This window comes from Corylus avellana, chromosome 3 (assembly GCF_965113065.1).
Source record: "Corylus avellana chromosome 3, dhCorAvel1.hap1.2, whole genome shotgun sequence".
Taxonomy (NCBI): Eukaryota; Viridiplantae; Streptophyta; class Magnoliopsida; order Fagales; family Betulaceae; genus Corylus; species Corylus avellana.
Window position 1 is genome coordinate 25,795,982 of NC_142492.1, and position 16,833 is coordinate 25,812,814.

Here is a 16,833-nt window from a genome sequence, read left to right on the forward strand (position 1 = left end):
TGGAACACTATTTAAAAGAAAATAATTTCAATAAAATTCATGTTGAAGGGCAATAGTAAGAATTCATAAATGAAGTGTGAATTATGGGTAGGATCCACCATGTTAATGAGTGTTAGGTGTTAGATATTGGCCTATTTCGGTAATCAAAACAAGGGTTGTTAAAATTTTTTATCACCTAAATGTTTTGGTGTTAAAAGTTAGGCTTAGAATTGAAGTTTTTTAAAATACTGTTAGAAAGACCGTCATATATCGTCCCAACATGGTGTGTGATAATAGAACTTCTGCCTACCCTAAAAGACCGTCATAAAACATCCTAATGCTGCTTGTAAAAGGAAAATTTAAGAGCCTACCTGATTGCACCCTCAAATGGTCTGTCAGAAGAATGTCTTGACGCTACTTGTGCAAGATGAATTCTAGAGCCCACCAGAGACCACCATTAGCAAGTTGTCCTAACACTACTCTATTTTTACTGTTTGTTATGAAAAAATCATAAGTACATCCTGATGTTACTTGTAAAATGAGATTTTTAGAGCCTACCCGAGAGCACCGTTAGAAGTACCATAAAAAAAATGTCATGATGCTACTCGTGGAAGATTAATTATAGAGCCTACTCGAGAGCAGGGTCAGCAAGCTATCCTGATAACTCTCTATATTCATGACTTTTTATGAAGAAACCCTAGAGGTGTCCTAACAGTGCATTTACACATCCTGACACCGAACGATTTTCTACAAAATGTTGAAGCATTTTTCACACAAAAGCATTATGGTTTTCTATCCTTTATCGTTATAAGGATGATGATAATCTACTATAGATGAAGTCTAAGCCCCTAAAACATTGTTTTGTACTATTGTTTAGCTTCACCTTTGTTGTGTGCTAAGAGAGCTATTATTGAAAGCTTTTGTTGCTTTATCTCTCTTGGAATTTTGTTTCAAACCAGAAACCTTTATCTTATCTTTCAACCGTTGAAGTGTACCAGTGGGTCGGTAAGGAACTTATGTAAAGAATTGGCCAGTGAGGAGCTGAAGCTGCCAAGGAGGCAAAAAGGTAAGCAAAGAGTTTGTTTGTGTGAAGCAATCTTAATAGACTACAAGGGTTGTACGTTTCAATATGCATGTACTTTGAATTTTTTACAATGATTGATTTTTTGGGTTTGGCTGCCTTTTAGTGGTTTTACTTTTTAGGTGCTTAAAGGGTTTGCATCTCGTCACCAAAATTATGGTGTTGATTGTTTGGGTGATTATCCTTGTAGTTTTCCTTTCATTAAAGCATTTTATTTTATCTTATTTCATTATTGCTTTTGTGGTGCATTGGGGTTTGAATATGATCCTCTCAGTTATTATCAGAGCGAGGTTTACTCCTTTGAACCATTTTGAGTGTGTGATCCTTGTTGTCAAGGCAGAATCTCAATCTTTGACTATTTCTCCATATTTTGATAGGAATAATTGCTCATATTGAAAGATGCGTATGAGGGCTTTTCTTAAGTCCTTGGATGAGAATGTATGGGCTTTTGTTGTGATGGGATGGGAAACATTCTGAAAAGGCCTTGGCAGAAAGGTGGTCCAAGGAGGTAAAGAGGCTCAAAAGAATGTACAAAATCCTCTGCATTATGTCCGGAACATTATGTCCTTCCGGAGACCTTCCTCCCCCTAACCAACCTCTCGCAGGATCCTGATTTCTGGATCTTTGGGTTTCCTAAGGAGGTTTCAGATTGGAGGAGTTGCTTTTCTGCTTTGTCATCTGATGTTTCTAGAAGAGCTCGTGTTTGATTCATTGTTTTTAAAAAGCCAGTTTTAACTTTATTTGAAAAGCCAGAGAAATTCCAAACTTCCTTATAATTCCCTTCACTTTCAACATATGTTCTGATACACATCTAGACATGAAATTTTGATTTACCATCCGATTGAGCACTTTCCTTGAATCATCAACAAATTTATTCGCCACACACACTAGCATTAAAGCCAACCCCACTAGAGTAACACAAGAATGCAATTGTTGCCCAAGGGACAACAATTCTAACTCCACCCAAGCTGATAAAAATGCACTTAGAGTAAACCAATTAAGATGGTACCTAACCACTCAAAATTGTATCCAAATGCAAATCTATTGCCTTTCTTGAGTACCCCAATTGCATGAATTAAGTTCTCATCAAAGTCCAAGTAACCTCATTCTCTTTTCGGTGTTTTCTCAAACATCTTATATGCTAAAATTTAAAGATTGGCACAAGCATATTAATCAATGCACACCCAACAGATACATCAGATCCAAAGCTTTCTAGGGCGACTTTAAACTTTTAACCATTGTTTAAACATTCTATACTTCCAAACTTTGAAAACACAGCTGCTTCATTAGCTCGTTCTCTTCAAAGTTTAAAACATAAACTTATGAATTGTGATATGCCAAATTTACAATGCAGGGGATGACTAACGGAGAACGAAGAATTGCATCATACCTTCTCAAACTGAAACTGAATTCATTGGTTAAATATGAGAAAATAGACTTCAAAAAAAATAAATGATGTAATAAGGCAAGTTATCATGAATCAAAGGAACTGATCTTATTTACTACACATAAATATAAAGCATCTTTGTGCCATCAAATATAGATGAGAACACTAATTGCCCCCATTTAATGGGAATGTAATTGAGGAGATTCATATCAATTAATTGCATTCAAAACTGAGTTGGTTGACTTGATTCTTCTGATTGAATTGATGAGCAAATTTGATTTCAATCTTCTCCAGCATCCCTCGTGGGGCTCTTTATTGATGATAAGAAAGGTTTGGAAGGCATTTGTAAGCTTTCAACTTCTCCTTCAAGCATTTCTACGACTTTGTTCATTGAAGGGCGATCACTAGGCTTCATTTGTATACACCATAACGCAACCATGATCATCTTCTTAGCTATTTTCTTTTCCTCCTTTGTAACATCTTCCATTTCTATGTCTTCTCCATCATGCAATTGGTTATAAACCCAAGTAGGAAAATAAATTTGGCTTGAATGGTCTGCAAGTGCATTTAAATTCCTTCTTCTACCTGCCATTTCCATCAATAACATTCCAAAACTATAAACATTAGCTCTGTATGAAATGCCTCCAAGGTTTTTGTAGAACAACTCAGGAGCCATGTATCCTAACGTTCCTCTTGCAGTAGTCAAAGAGACAATCTTATCGTCTATTGAATATAGCTTTGCCAAGCCAAAGTCAGACACCTTGGGAGCCAAATTCTCATCAAGAAGAATGTTGTGAGGCTTGATATCAAAGTGCAAAATCTGCATGGCACATCCTTGATGTAGATATTCAATTCCACGAGCCACTCCTAGAGCTATATCATACATTTTGTCGTAGCTTAGGAGGGTACTTACTTTTGAGGAAAATATGTATTTATTCAAAGAGCCATTAGGCATGAACTTATATACTAGAGCTCGCTTTGATCCTTCAACACAAAAACCAATGAATTGAACTATATTAATGTGGTGAATCCTTCCAATGGTTGCAACTTTATTGATAAAATCTTGTCCATTAGCTTTGGACTTACCCAACATCTTTATAGCTACGAGTCGGCCACTTCGAAGTGTTCCTTTAAATACAGTGCCATAGCCTCTTTCGCCTAATTTGTCCTTGAAATTTATGGTCATCTTTCTCGGAGTAAGAGTATCTTATTGGTATGAGGTTATTGTGGCTTTGCAAAAATTCTTCAACAACATCGTACATAGATAAATGTCTTCTTCGCCATTTATATATCAAAAATGCAATCACGCAGGGAGCACTACAAGAAATTTGGTCATTAGCAACCAAATTATTAGCGGCGACCCAAAAGTTGCCGCTAATGAGGGGTTATTAGCGGCAACTACTAAAAGTTGCCGCTAATGAGAGGCCATTAGCGGCGACTTTATTGTCGCCGCTAATCGCGGACGCTAAATACCAAAAAATACGATATTTAGCAGCAACACTAATAGCGGCGACTCTTGTTGCCTCTATTTACTACCCATCAGCGGCAACATTGACAAGTTGCCGCTGTTAGGCACTCAATAGCGGCGATTTCAGTTGCCGCTATTTAAACACAATTAGTGGCAACAATCTAGTGCCGCTATTAGGAGCGCAACAGCGGCAACTTTAAAAGTTGCCGCTATTAGAGGATCAATAGCGGCAACTTTGGTAGTTGCCGCTAATCGTCAAGACAAAAAAACAAATAAAAAAATACTTGGCCTAATAGCGGCAACATAATGTTGCCGCTATTGAGGGCCTAATAGCGGCAACGTTTAAAGTTGCCGCTATTAGAGGATCAATAGCGGCCACTTTGGTAGTTGCCGCTAATTGTCAAGACAAAAACAAATAAAAAAATACTTGGCCTAATAGCGGCCACATAAAGTTGCCGCTATTGAGGGCCTAATAGCGGCAACTTTAAACGTTGCCGCTATTAGAGGATCAATAGCGGCAACTTTAGTAGTTGCCGCTAATCGTCAAGACAAAAAGAAAATAAAAAATACTTGGCCTAATAGCGGCAACATAAAGTTGCCGCTATTGAGGGCCTAATAGCGGCAACGTTGACAGTTGCCGCTATTAGAGGATCAATAGCGGCGACTTTAGTAGTTGCCGCTAATCGTCAAGACAAAAAACAAATAAAAAAAATACTTGGCCTAATAGCGGCAACTTAAAGTGGCCGCTATTGAGGGCCTAATAGCGGCAACGTTGAAAGTTGCCGCTATTAGAGAATCAATAGCGGCAACTTTCAAAGTTGCCGCTAATCGTCCAGACAAAAATCAAATAAGAAAATACTTGGCCTAATAGCGGCAACTTTAAGTTGCCGCTATTAGAGAATCAATAGCGGCAACTTTCGTAGTTGCCGCTAATCGTCCAAACAAAAATCAAATAAGAAAATACTTGGCCTAATAGCGGCAACGTTCTATGTTGCCGCTATTGGAGTATCAATAGCGGCAACTTTGATAGTTGCCGCTAATCGTCCAGACAAAAAAAATAAAAAAATACTTGGCCTAGTAGCGGCAACATGAAGTTGCCGCTATTGAGGACCTAATAGCGGCAACTTTAAAAGTTGCCGCTATTGGAGGATCAATAGCAACAATGTTTGTAGTTGCCGCTAATCGTCCAGACAAAAAACAAATAAAAAAATACTTGGCCTATTAGCGGCGATATAAAGTTGCCGCTATTTACCACTGAAAAAAAAAATAATAATAAAAAAAAATTAATTAATTAAATTATAAATATTAGGGCAATGCTATTGACCTTACATATATAATAGAAAATATTATTTACCAAAAATTCACCTCCAATAATATGTCATTATTTCTTTTATATTAATTATTGGTGAATTTTTTCTTTTTTCTATTCGTATTTTTTATAAAAAAATCAATATTTATTTTTTCCTTTTAAAGAGAACAAATTCTCCTATTAATTATTATTGAAGTTTTCTATTTCTTATTCTTATTCTTATTTAAATGTTTGATCAAACAATCGAGGGATCTTGGTGAATTAATTCAATTGATCGTGGTAGGATCAAATGATCGATCGATCCAGGTGAATTAGTTCGATTGATCGTGATATGATCTTAATGAATTAGTTCGATTGATCGTGATAAGAACAAATGATTGATCGAACATCCGATTGATCCTAATGAATTAGTTCGATTGATCATGATAAGAACAAATGATTGATTGAACATCCGATTGATCCTAATGAATTAGTTCGATTGATCATGATAAGATCAAATGTTCGATCAAACATCCGATCGATCTAAATGAATTAGTTTGATTGATCGTGATATGTTGAAATGATCGATTAAACATTCGATCGATCCTAATGAATTAGTTCGATTAATCGTGATAGGATCAGATGTTCGATCAAACATCTGATCGATCCTAATGAATTAGCTCGATTGATCTTGATAGAATCAAATGTTTAATCGATTTTACTAAATTAATTCGATTGATCGTGATAGGATCAAATTATTGATCAAACATCCGATTGATCCTACTGAATTAATTTGATTGATCGTGATAAGATCAAATGATCGATCAAACATCCGATCGATCCAGGTAAATTAGTTCGATTGATCGTGATAGGATCAAACGATCGATCAAACATCTGATCGATCCTAAGGAATTAGTTCGATTGATCACGATATGATCAAATGATCGGTCAAACATTTCATCGATCCTTGTGAATTAGTTCGATTGATCGTGATAGCATCAAATGATCAATTAAACATCCGATCGATCCTAATGAATTAGTTCGATTGATCGTGATAGGATTAAATGTTCGATCAAACATCCGATCGATCCCAGTGAATTAGTTCGACTGATCGTGATATGAATAATTTGATAGTTCAAACTGGATATAATTGAAGGTTTGTAAGCTTTTTGTATTATCTTAGTGTCTTAGTTATATTGATCTTATATTATATTTGGATTTTGTATTATTTTATAATTAATTATAAGATAACTATCAACTTAAAGATCTTTATCATAAAAATTTATTAAACAGAAATTTTTAGTTAATATTATAATAATAAAAACATATTACAAGAGAAAAATTAAAAAAACAAACATCCGATCGATCCTAATAAATTAGTTCGATTGATCATGATATGATCAATTGATAGATCAAATTGGATACAATTCTAGGTTCGATCGAACATTCAACTAAACTGTAAGCTTTTTATATTATCTTAGTGCCATAGTTATATTGATCTTATATTATCTTTGGATTTTGTATTATTTTATAATTAATTATTTATTTATAATATAATCTAATATCTAATCTAATATAATCTAATATCTAATATCTAATATAATATAATATAGAGAAATGCTTGGCTTCATTAAAAAGTCTATCTTTTGGCCATTTTAATCCTAGGTGGCATAGTCCATTTTAAAATTAATAGACTTTAAACAATAAATTAATATATTTTTGAAAAATTGACCATGTCGCCTAGGATTAAAATGGCCAGAGGATGAACTTTTTAATAAAATCAAGCATTTGTCTATAATATAATATAATATAATATAATTGGAGAGCTTTAAGTAGGATGGCATATCAAAATAAAATTTGATATTAAAACCATCGTTTTAAGTGAAACACTAAAATTTTAAAATTTTAAACCATCGGATGGCATATCTGAAGGAAATTAAACCATCATTATATTATATTATATTATAATATAATATAATATAGATCTAGGATGGCATATTTTAAACCATCGGATGGTTTAAAATTTAATTTTAAACCATCATTTATTCTTTCTTCTCTATTTTCCTTTTCTTTCTCTAACGCAGGTTCTCTATCTCTCCATCTGTCTCTGTTTTTGGTTTTAGCAATTCTCTGTTTGTTCTTTTTGGCTTGCTGCACAATTGAAATTAAATTGCTGCACAATTCTCTGTCTCTGCCGTTTCTATTATTGCTGCACAATTGTTCTTTTTAGCAATTCTCTGTTTTTGGTTTTAACGCTGATTTGGCTCCTTCTCTTCCGCTCGGAACCAAAAGAAATTAAAGCACAACCAAATGGCGTTAACGCTGATTTGGGTCTTTCTCTTCGGTGGCCAGTGTTAGCGTCGTGAATCTGTTGTTATTTTGTTATGATGGATTATTTCCCTGTTTGTTTTCTTTTGTAGACAGAGTTGGCATTACAATTGTGCTGGGCCAGTGGGTATAAATTTACGAAAACGTTTCATCGCCGCAGAACAAAAATTGTAAGTATAATTTGCTTATTAAAAAAAAATACCTAAATAGCGGCGACATATTGCATCGCCGCTATTTGAGATAATTAGCGGCGACAACATGGTTGTACCAAATGCAATTAGCGCCATCTCTGAAATTGGCGCTAATTTTCTAAAATTTTATGAAATTTTCATACCAATTTTTTTTTGGCTTTCTGACTCAAAGTCCCAAAAACAGTCTGACTCAAAATAAAATCACTCTCTCTCACTCTCACTCTCTCTCTCGATCTCACTCCGAGAAACAACGAAATCAACAAGACAGGAAGAGGAAGAAGAAGAAGGAGAAGGAGAAGATAGACGGACCTAGATCGAATCGAATCGGATCCGACCCACATACGCACATCCTCTTGGTATGTACGTGGGTCTTTGTGTATTTTCGTGTTTTGGGGCTGTTTATGGATCTGGGTCTTTGTTTTCGTCCCCTGTAATTTTGAGTTGAGCTTGCATATGTTGTTTTCTTTTCTGTGAACATTGGCTTTGATGGTGAAATGATGTCTTTTTATATCATGAAACTAAAGTTTCATGATATAAATTTTTTTTTTTTTTTTTTGTTTTGTTTTCTTTCTTCCTGGACAACTTCACCGCATACTTTGCTTTCAAACCCAGCTGAAAGTACTTCTCAAATGCTATTTATCTTATTTCTTAGGTTGTCAATTTGATAGCTTGACGACCCAGAAAGTAGTTTTTTAGCATTGGAAACGTATTCGTGACCTCCAATATTTGTTATATAGTGAGGAAAACGTATTCATTTTGTTCATTTTTGTGATTGATGTATCTCTATAAATCTTCTCAGTAACGTGGTGGTGTAGCACTGTAGCTTTTTTCTATGAAATTGGCACGATAATGTCGTTGAGGGACACTCTTTACTTAGTGTTTGAGGCTGCCGCTGAGACATCTTAAACACTGTTGATAAAAACATTCTGGATAATCTGTGGGAATTAGGGAAGACCCTTCAAATCTTTTGCGCTGCTTAAGGAAATTCAAAACTTTATGTGCAGCCGTGCAGTGCAGGATGTCTATAAGGAATTTAAATGTGTATGCTATGCTTCTTTGTTTGCTCTGGGTTTCATCTTTTGTTCTTTTAATATGATTCTATTAATAATTCAAAGAAACTTGTGCTATTAAACGTTGCTTGCTTCTACACTTGCTTGTTGCACAATTTGAGAGTTGATAACTCAAGTTATCTGCAGTTACTGAGCAACAAATAGCCGTAATGGTTTTTACTGCACCTCTCAAGCCTCTCCAGTCTCAAATTTCTAACTCACTATTAATCGCTTATTGTTTACTTCACAAACTTGTATGTTCAGGGTTGTGCGTTGTTCCACAGGTACTGGCTTTAAGAAGACCCTTCCTCCACAGGGTGTTAGACTATGAAGATGAATTCTTTGCTTTGCTGATGCTGGTTCTTGAAACTCATAGTTTACGAACAACAGGTTTCTTTATTTGTATTCCTCCACTTTTTTCTTTTTCTTATTTTTTATTTTTTTATTTTTTTTTTTGGGTGCTTGAACCTTCTGTATTTGTCAGCATACTTTTTCTTGTTCAATCATCTACCATGTTATAATTTGTAATACAATTTGTACTAAGGGCATAGATGTTGCCAAATTTATCCTTTTTTCCCCTCTCCAAAAAGGAGGTGACTGACCAATGAGCTCTAGTTCAAGTGGCACATCTTTTGCCCTTAAGATTGGAGTAGAAGATATAGTTTTGTATTAGTCGCTAATTTGAATTCAATGAGATGCTTTTCATATTCTTTCTTTTGCTTTTGGTGATTTTCTAGGTGGTGTACGTATTTGATTAATCTCCCATTTGTTCTATTGTTGTAAACGTTGTTCTTGCATGTAGGACTTCTTCTTTCTTTATTTATGCTAGATTGAACTCACTGAGATGCGTTAAGACCGGAGAGAGCCCATTGAGATATATTTAATTTGTTTAGATATTGGGATTTCAAGGGTAGGTCCTTAGATTTTATTGTTGATTCTAATTGAATTTCATGAATCAATTATAAAATATATGGAATCTTACTTTATTTGTGGGAGGAATGATTCATGTGTGTACTGTATCTGGTAATTTCTCAATGCTTTCTGCTCTAATCTTTGGAGATGGTTGTTCTTTTGCAAACGTGAGAGATAATAATGTTTCACCATCCTTACTTTGATGGGGCTACGTAAAAAATATGAATCGGAAGCACATGATGGTTTTCCTTTTCCTAAATGGAGGTATAAGAACCCAAGGGATACAAAGTTCCTCATGGGCGTCTGACTGTATGGAATGACATTGCCAAGTTGTGTTTTGACGGTTTTTGATGAAATAGGCTGTTGCTGATACTCGATGTGTATCACATCTAAAGCTCTTTTTGTGTTCTCATCATGCAAATTTGTCTACTGGCAAGGTGCAGTATTGATTTACAGAAATCCTACCAGTTTTTTTATATAGCTTAGGCTCTTATTTCATACTTGCTTGGTAAAGTCCAACATAATCATCATAATGCTGTAATGTTGTTGTACAGCATGACATTTGAGCCACCTTTGAGCACCTAATTTTGTTTCATAGGTGAGCAATGTCGATGGCCTAGATTTAGCTGCCCAATTGCATGACCAATAAGGATCAATCATGTAGAGAAAAGGTAAGCTATGGAATTCACCTTTATTTTTTTATTTTTTTTTAAGAATTTAGTAGGTCAGGTTGGTGCCACTTTGGCAACAACGAAAAGAAAATAAAAGAATTTAAGAATTTAGTTTGGAAGCAAATAAAATAACTCTTAAGAATAAAAAGGAAATGAAATATTTATCTTTTGGAGGCATAAAAATTGCTTGATATCCACTCAAATAAAGACTTGGAGGCGCTAGGGAAGACCAATGCCACTTTTGTTCCTCAGCTGCTCTATTGCGTCTTGGGTTCTTTCAAGATGCTATGTGTTAAGTCCAGCAATATCTGAGGCAACGCTGGCACTTTTTCTGGTAGCAAATCAGGGGTAGCTGCAAGAATAGGCTGGTCTCACACTCATACGATCACATAGTTGACATATCCATTTGTATTTTGTTTAAGACTTTGTTTTGATATTATAATGATTATAACAATTTTGGTTTGTATTAGAGGGTAAGAACTTCAAATAGTTTTTTGTTTAAGAACTTGGAGAGAGCTCTTGTATATACTTTGTTAAGAAGTTGTCTTAATATTATAAAAATTATAACAAATTTGGTTTGTGTTAGAAGGTAACAACTTCAACTAGTTTTTTGTTTAAAAACTTTGAGTTAGTGAACCTCTCTTGACATGTTTATCAAGTTGAGTAAACATTGCAAGAGAGTAATATTGTTATATAACAATATTTCATTTTTAAGTGTATACAGGATGGCACGAGTGGAAGATGTGTAAGGAGTTGTGGCGCTAAAGGGCTCAAATAACAATGGGTAAGTTAAATTCAATTTAAGACTAGAATAGTTCATAACTTATGGTTTCAGGTAACAATTTAATTCTATTTCTCCTATGCTTGGATCCTGGGGAAGAGTAACAATTTGTTGTTCTCCTATGCTTAGTTTAAGGTAATATTTTTTTTTTTGTTTTTTTGATTTTCACTGCAATCATACAGGGGGGGAGATTTGATGCTATTGCTTCAACTCAGTTATTATTTATTTTTTATTTTTAAATTTATTCCTAGGATTTGGGAGGAAGAAGTCATTTGTGTTGTTTTGTGAATTTTGAAATGATCTCTGAGTTGATCACAGAGTATGAATTTCTATGTTGCTACCAAGGATTGGTGATAATTGTCAACATGCTTGCTGAAGTGGGATAGGAGCACAAGCTTTGAATAAGATAAACATGTTCAATAAAGCATTCTAGTGTGAGATAAAAGAGGATTATGATTTATTAGATATTCTTAAAAAATCCCAAAGAAAGGACTGAATTTGTTCTTGTGGAATTTGTCAAATATATGTTGAGGAGATTCTTGCTTTTGTTGAACACGGTTTGCAATTGTAGTGTACATGTTATTTTTATTGGAGATGGGGAGGAAGGACGGTCTTGGAGATATATAACGAAGAAATTTTTGATCTTTTGTCCAGCAACGGTGGAGGAGGATTAGGCCTTGGATGGCCTAAAGGCAGTGCATCCAAGGTAATAGTCTGTTCTCTATTTTCTTGGCTTCTTGACTTTATTTGAGATAATTTGATTCTTGGTGATTTTTGGGGAAATAAGTGTTGTCGTCTTTAAAGGTTTAGTTGCTTCCTGATTTATGGAGTTTTGGTTTTGGATTTGTTTTGTTGGGTTCTCTATGGGTGCGTATTGCAATCTAAGTTATCTTTTTCGTAGTATGTATTGTATAATTAAGTTATTTTCTTTCGACAAAGAAGGGTTTCATGGTTAATTATCTGGAAAATATATATATATATATATATATATATATATATATATATATATATATATAGCATGAAAGTAGTCAATTGGCTACTGTTGTTTGAGGTTTTAAAAATACAGGGTGTATTTTGGTTGTAATTTGCCAAACAAAATGAGATCAGGGGTACAAAGTGTGTGCATATATGATATGAGATTAGCCGACTCTGCAATTTTGGGTTCAAATGAGTACACCTAGTGTTTGTTTGTTTTTTTGTTTTTTACTTTATCTGTTTGGAACCAATAATTAAGGAGTAGGCTGATGTTCAAATTGGTTTTATACTTTGAACAGATTTGCATGTAAAGCAATTGTATTTATTATCAACTTTTGTGGATCATGCAGAGAGGAGATAGAGAAACAGAAAGCTCATGAGCGATATATGAAATTGCAAGAACAGGGGAAAACAGAACAAGCTAAGAAAGATTTAGGTAATAAATCATGTCTTTTAGAATTTCTAATGACCTTTTCTTTAGTGGATAAGTAAAGGGCTTCTTATAACCTTTTGGGCTGCTTTGGTTCTTTACATCTTGGTTAGCTTCCAAAATTTTGGGCATTCAAGTTGTTACCTGCATGTTTTCTTCAAATTATATGCTTGATATCATCTGAACATCAGTTACGTGACTAATCCCTCACCGTCTACTCCCATCTCTTTCTTGGTCTATTATAAACTAGTTGACAAGCCTTGTGATTTAGCAGTTAATATGTACCTTGGTATATAATTGAAAAGCTTAAGTAATTTTATATTTTGGATTGTGTATTACCATGGCAGTCAAATTCTTAGCCAAAGTCATGTAACCTTTGCCAAAGAAACTTCTGTCTGCCTACCCCTGTCAAATGTAGAACAGTATTTAGGTAATAAATCATGATAAATTACTCCTTTTCACTTTTAATTGTCGGTTCTAAGTGGTGGTGTGTGTAATGTAGGTTATGGATATTATTTTTAAAGATACAGATAAAACTTGGCTTGTAAAATTATTTTTTTCATCAAATTACAAATACTTTTATTACCTCCTCCTTTCATGCTTCTATGTTGCTTAAAATTGACTGAATCTTGATTGCTGATTGACTAAGATTAAATAGAAAGTTGCACTCTTCTACTCCATGAGGAGGTATATAGTTGTTTGAACAGGACCTTTTTTAAGTAATGTATTTTTCTTGTATTCTTGCTTTTGAATAATGTTATTTTGCAGTTTTTTCTTTCCTGGTTCAAGTGTGTAGTGTTTGCATATGAATATATATATATATATATATATATATATATATATATATATATATATATATATATGTGTGTGTGTGTGTGTGTGTGTATTTTTCTTGTATTCTTGCTTTTGAATAATGTTATTTTGCAGTTTTTTCTTTCCTGGTTCAAGTGTGTAGTGTTTGCATATGTATGTATATATATATATATATATATATATGTGTTTTTTTTTTTTTTTTTTTTTTTTTTTTTTTTTAAATAGCGGCGACCCGTAGGTCGCCGCTATTAAGTTTATATTTTTTAATTCATTAGCAGCAACATCTAAGTTGCCGCTAATTACAGACAAATAGCGGCAACTTCATGTTGCCGCTATTGACCTTTTCCAATTTATTTTTTTTTAATTTTCTTATTACAAATATAGTTGCCGATAATATTGTTTAAATAGCGGCAACTCTGGGTTGCCGCTAATGATAGAGCAATAGCGGCAACTTCAAGTTGCCGCTATTGACGTTTTCCAATTTTTTTTTTTAATTTTCTTATTATGTCGCCGGTAATGCTGGATAAATAGCGGCAACTATGAGTTGCCGCTAATGATAGAGCAATAGCGGCAACTCTAAGTTGCCGCTATTGACTTTTTTTATTTTTATTTTTTCAATTTTCTTTTATCATTAGCGGCGACTCTATGTCGCCGCTAATGACATACAAATAGCGGCAACTTCTAGGTCGCCGCTAATGATATACAATAGCGGCAACCTTCGAACCATTTTGAACCATTTTTTCCGACCAAAAAAAAGGTATTAGCGGCAACTCTATGTTGCCGCTGTTGACATACAAATAGCGGCAACTTTGAGAGTCGCCGGTATTTAGCTTCACCGTCCACTTACTACCAACCACCAAATAGCAGCCACGGGTCGCCGGTATTTGTGAATAGCGGCAACTTTTTCCTTATTAGCGGCAACTTGGAGTCGCCGCTAATGACCATAATTTTTGTAGTGGAGTCAACAATACAGCTTTTGCTGCAAGGTATGATCCTATGAAAGAACATTGTCAAAATAAATTATAAGAAAACAAACGTGTAGATGACCTACTGTCAGGATCTTAATTATTTATTACAACTCAACCCACTACCTTTCTAAATCCTAGTAATTAATCACAATTTTTGTTTTCTTTTTCATGTGAATAATATTTTCATCCTGCATGCATTTCCAAATATTTCATGTTTCACGGTCGAATGAATTATCTGCTAATTAAAAAGGGAAAAAATTAAAGAAGATCAGATGAGAGATATAATTAGGTTCTTACCGCCATAGGTGGTCATGATTATCACAAGTTTTTCCGCAGGTTCTGCAAGAAATATGCAAAATATAAATTACTTAATTAAAATCAAGAAAGTGACTTGACTAATTTGAGAAGTTTATGGTCTAATAAAATTCCATAAACAACTTTCCCATTGACCATGCTTAAAGAATAAATATAAGAGAAATTCTAGGGGTACCACATTTTTTACCAAGAGATGCGCATCTCTTGGTAAAAAATGTGGTATACACATCAATTGGGTAAGCATGCTTACCAAATTGATGTGTAATTCATTCATTGGAGAGAAACAAAATAATTAATTAAAAAAAAAATGTAACAGATACCAATGAATGAGCTACACATTAATTTAGTAAGTTTCTATTAGTAATTACCAAGATTTGGTACCTATAACATTTCTCTAAATCTAAATAACTATATAAACGTCTAGACTTTACATGTCTGGGATTTAAGTGGGGTTGAGCTCGATTCCATTCCTTCCCAATGTTTGATTTAGATGCATTATTTGCCAATTGAGGATTGCAAGTGAGGTTTTAGTTAGGTTATAATAGTTTTTTTTTTTTCCTTTCCTTTTAAAGAGAAGGTTATAATATAAGAGAGTCCTTACTGTGCGGTCATACTGCAAAAGGGGTGTTTTGCAGCATCCACTCTTGTGATGACACATCACCAAGCTCATTTTGACAAATGAAATCAAAACAGCAAACTAAAACACAAACTGGCGCCAACAAACCCACCCCCCACTGGCGACGAAGAGCATACAACTGGCCAGCATGCCGGCCGGTAAACCAGCTTTCCGGTCGGAAAAATAGCATCACTGGCCAGCTTTCTTTCTCCCAAACTGAGCGTAACTGGCCCGAAAAAACCAAAAAAAAGCCTCTTTTCTTTCTCCCAAACCCTCTTTTCTTCTTGTTACAAAAAAAAAAAAAAAAAAAAAAAAAAAAAACCACCCTCTTTTCTTCTTTCTATTTTCTTCATCTAGAAAAAAACGGCCTCAAAAATCGGTCACCTCTCTGGCGACTTTTTTGCCAAACTCAGTCTCAAAAATCGATTATAATGCCTCAAAAATTGATTCTAATGCCTCAAAACCTGTTTCTAATGCCTCAAAAATCGATTCTAATGCTACAAAACTAGTTTCTAATGCCTCAAAGTTCAATTTTGGATTCATAACTAAAACCTAGAGGGGAAGGTTAACCCTTTTTGAGATTTTATCACCCTAAAACTGGAGCTATGCTATCACTAACGGCGCTAGAGTCATGTGAAAAACCAAAAAACCAAACCCAAACTGGAGCAAGACCCATAAGAAAAAACCAAAAAATCAGACCCATCGGAGCAAGACCCACGTGGCCAGCATTTTGGCAGAGCCACGGCTAGCGAGACCCAGCTGTGGGTCTCGGTGGCTGGCCAGATCCAGGCTGGCCGTGGGTCTGCATCGTGGGTCTGCAGACCCACGGTCTTCTTCTTTCTCTCTTCATTCTCTTCTTTATTTTTCTTTCTTCTTTAGTTGAAAATCAGGTGGATTAGGGTGTAGGTTTTTTTTTTTTTTTTTTTTTTTGCATTTTTTTCCTTTTATGTGAGGTGTCCTTTTATTGGGTGCTACAAAACCCTCCTTTTGCAGCATGACCGCATAGGAGGGTTTTTCATAATATAATTGATGAGAAGACATGCATAGAATACTGAACCGTTGTTATCCCCAAAATAATGGGGTCAAAGAAAGGAAAATTTTAAATAAAGAGAAAAAGCTAATTTCTTAAGAAATTTGATATTTTTCCTTTCATTTTCCTCATTGTTTCTAATGTCTAAACAAAGCCTAAAAATTTGAGATCACCCATCGCCTAAACACATAGTCCCTCCTCTGTCTCATCATCTGCTCCAACTCATTCTACTACATTGTGTCACTCTATATTATCCTTCAAACAAATTGTTGGGTGGTTCCTCCTATGTAAGTAGTAAAAGTAAATGGGTAGCAACCCTTTGCCTTTTGTGGTCAAGAGAAAAAGAAATGAAATTTAATTATTGTTTGGTGTTGATTGATAGTTTTCCTCTTCAATTGCTTGGTTGCGCATACCCACTTAATGTGATATTTCTTTGTTGTTCTTGTTGAAATCTATTCTTCAAGTGACGAATTTATATTATGATCCAAGAATGTATGTATTCTTGATGTGGTAGAAGCCTCTTGATATTGTTCTAGAGAAGACATGTTTAA

General features: G+C 34.6%; 1 protein-coding gene and 1 long non-coding RNA gene across 7 annotated transcripts; one reads left to right on the top strand and one right to left on the bottom strand.

Annotated features, from left to right (window-relative positions):
• Nucleotides 1–2,727: 2,727 nt before the first annotated feature.
• Nucleotides 2,728–3,555, bottom strand: LOC148587009 (rust resistance kinase Lr10-like). The gene has a single exon (XM_088514446.1). It carries the CDS (start codon nucleotides 3,538–3,540, stop codon nucleotides 2,728–2,730), a length of 813 nt encoding a protein of 270 aa, XP_088370572.1. The 5' UTR covers nucleotides 3,541–3,555.
• Nucleotides 3,556–7,226: 3,671 nt separating this feature from the next.
• LOC132180262 (uncharacterized) lies at nucleotides 7,227–13,330 on the top strand. 6 transcript variants are annotated; one of them, XR_015911729.1, is made up of 7 exons: nucleotides 7,227–7,287; nucleotides 7,624–7,701; nucleotides 7,907–8,078; nucleotides 9,056–9,161; nucleotides 10,282–10,354; nucleotides 11,790–11,841; nucleotides 12,461–13,330. It is a non-coding gene; the product is annotated as an uncharacterized LOC132180262 (long non-coding RNA). The 6 variants fall into 6 exon arrangements; XR_015911730.1 differs by lacking the exon at nucleotides 7,227–7,287 and adding an exon at nucleotides 9,948–10,120 and having other exon boundaries at nucleotides 7,294–7,701; XR_015911727.1 differs by lacking the exon at nucleotides 7,227–7,287 and adding an exon at nucleotides 11,079–11,138 and having other exon boundaries at nucleotides 7,294–7,701.
• Nucleotides 13,331–16,833: the final 3,503 nt, after the last annotated feature.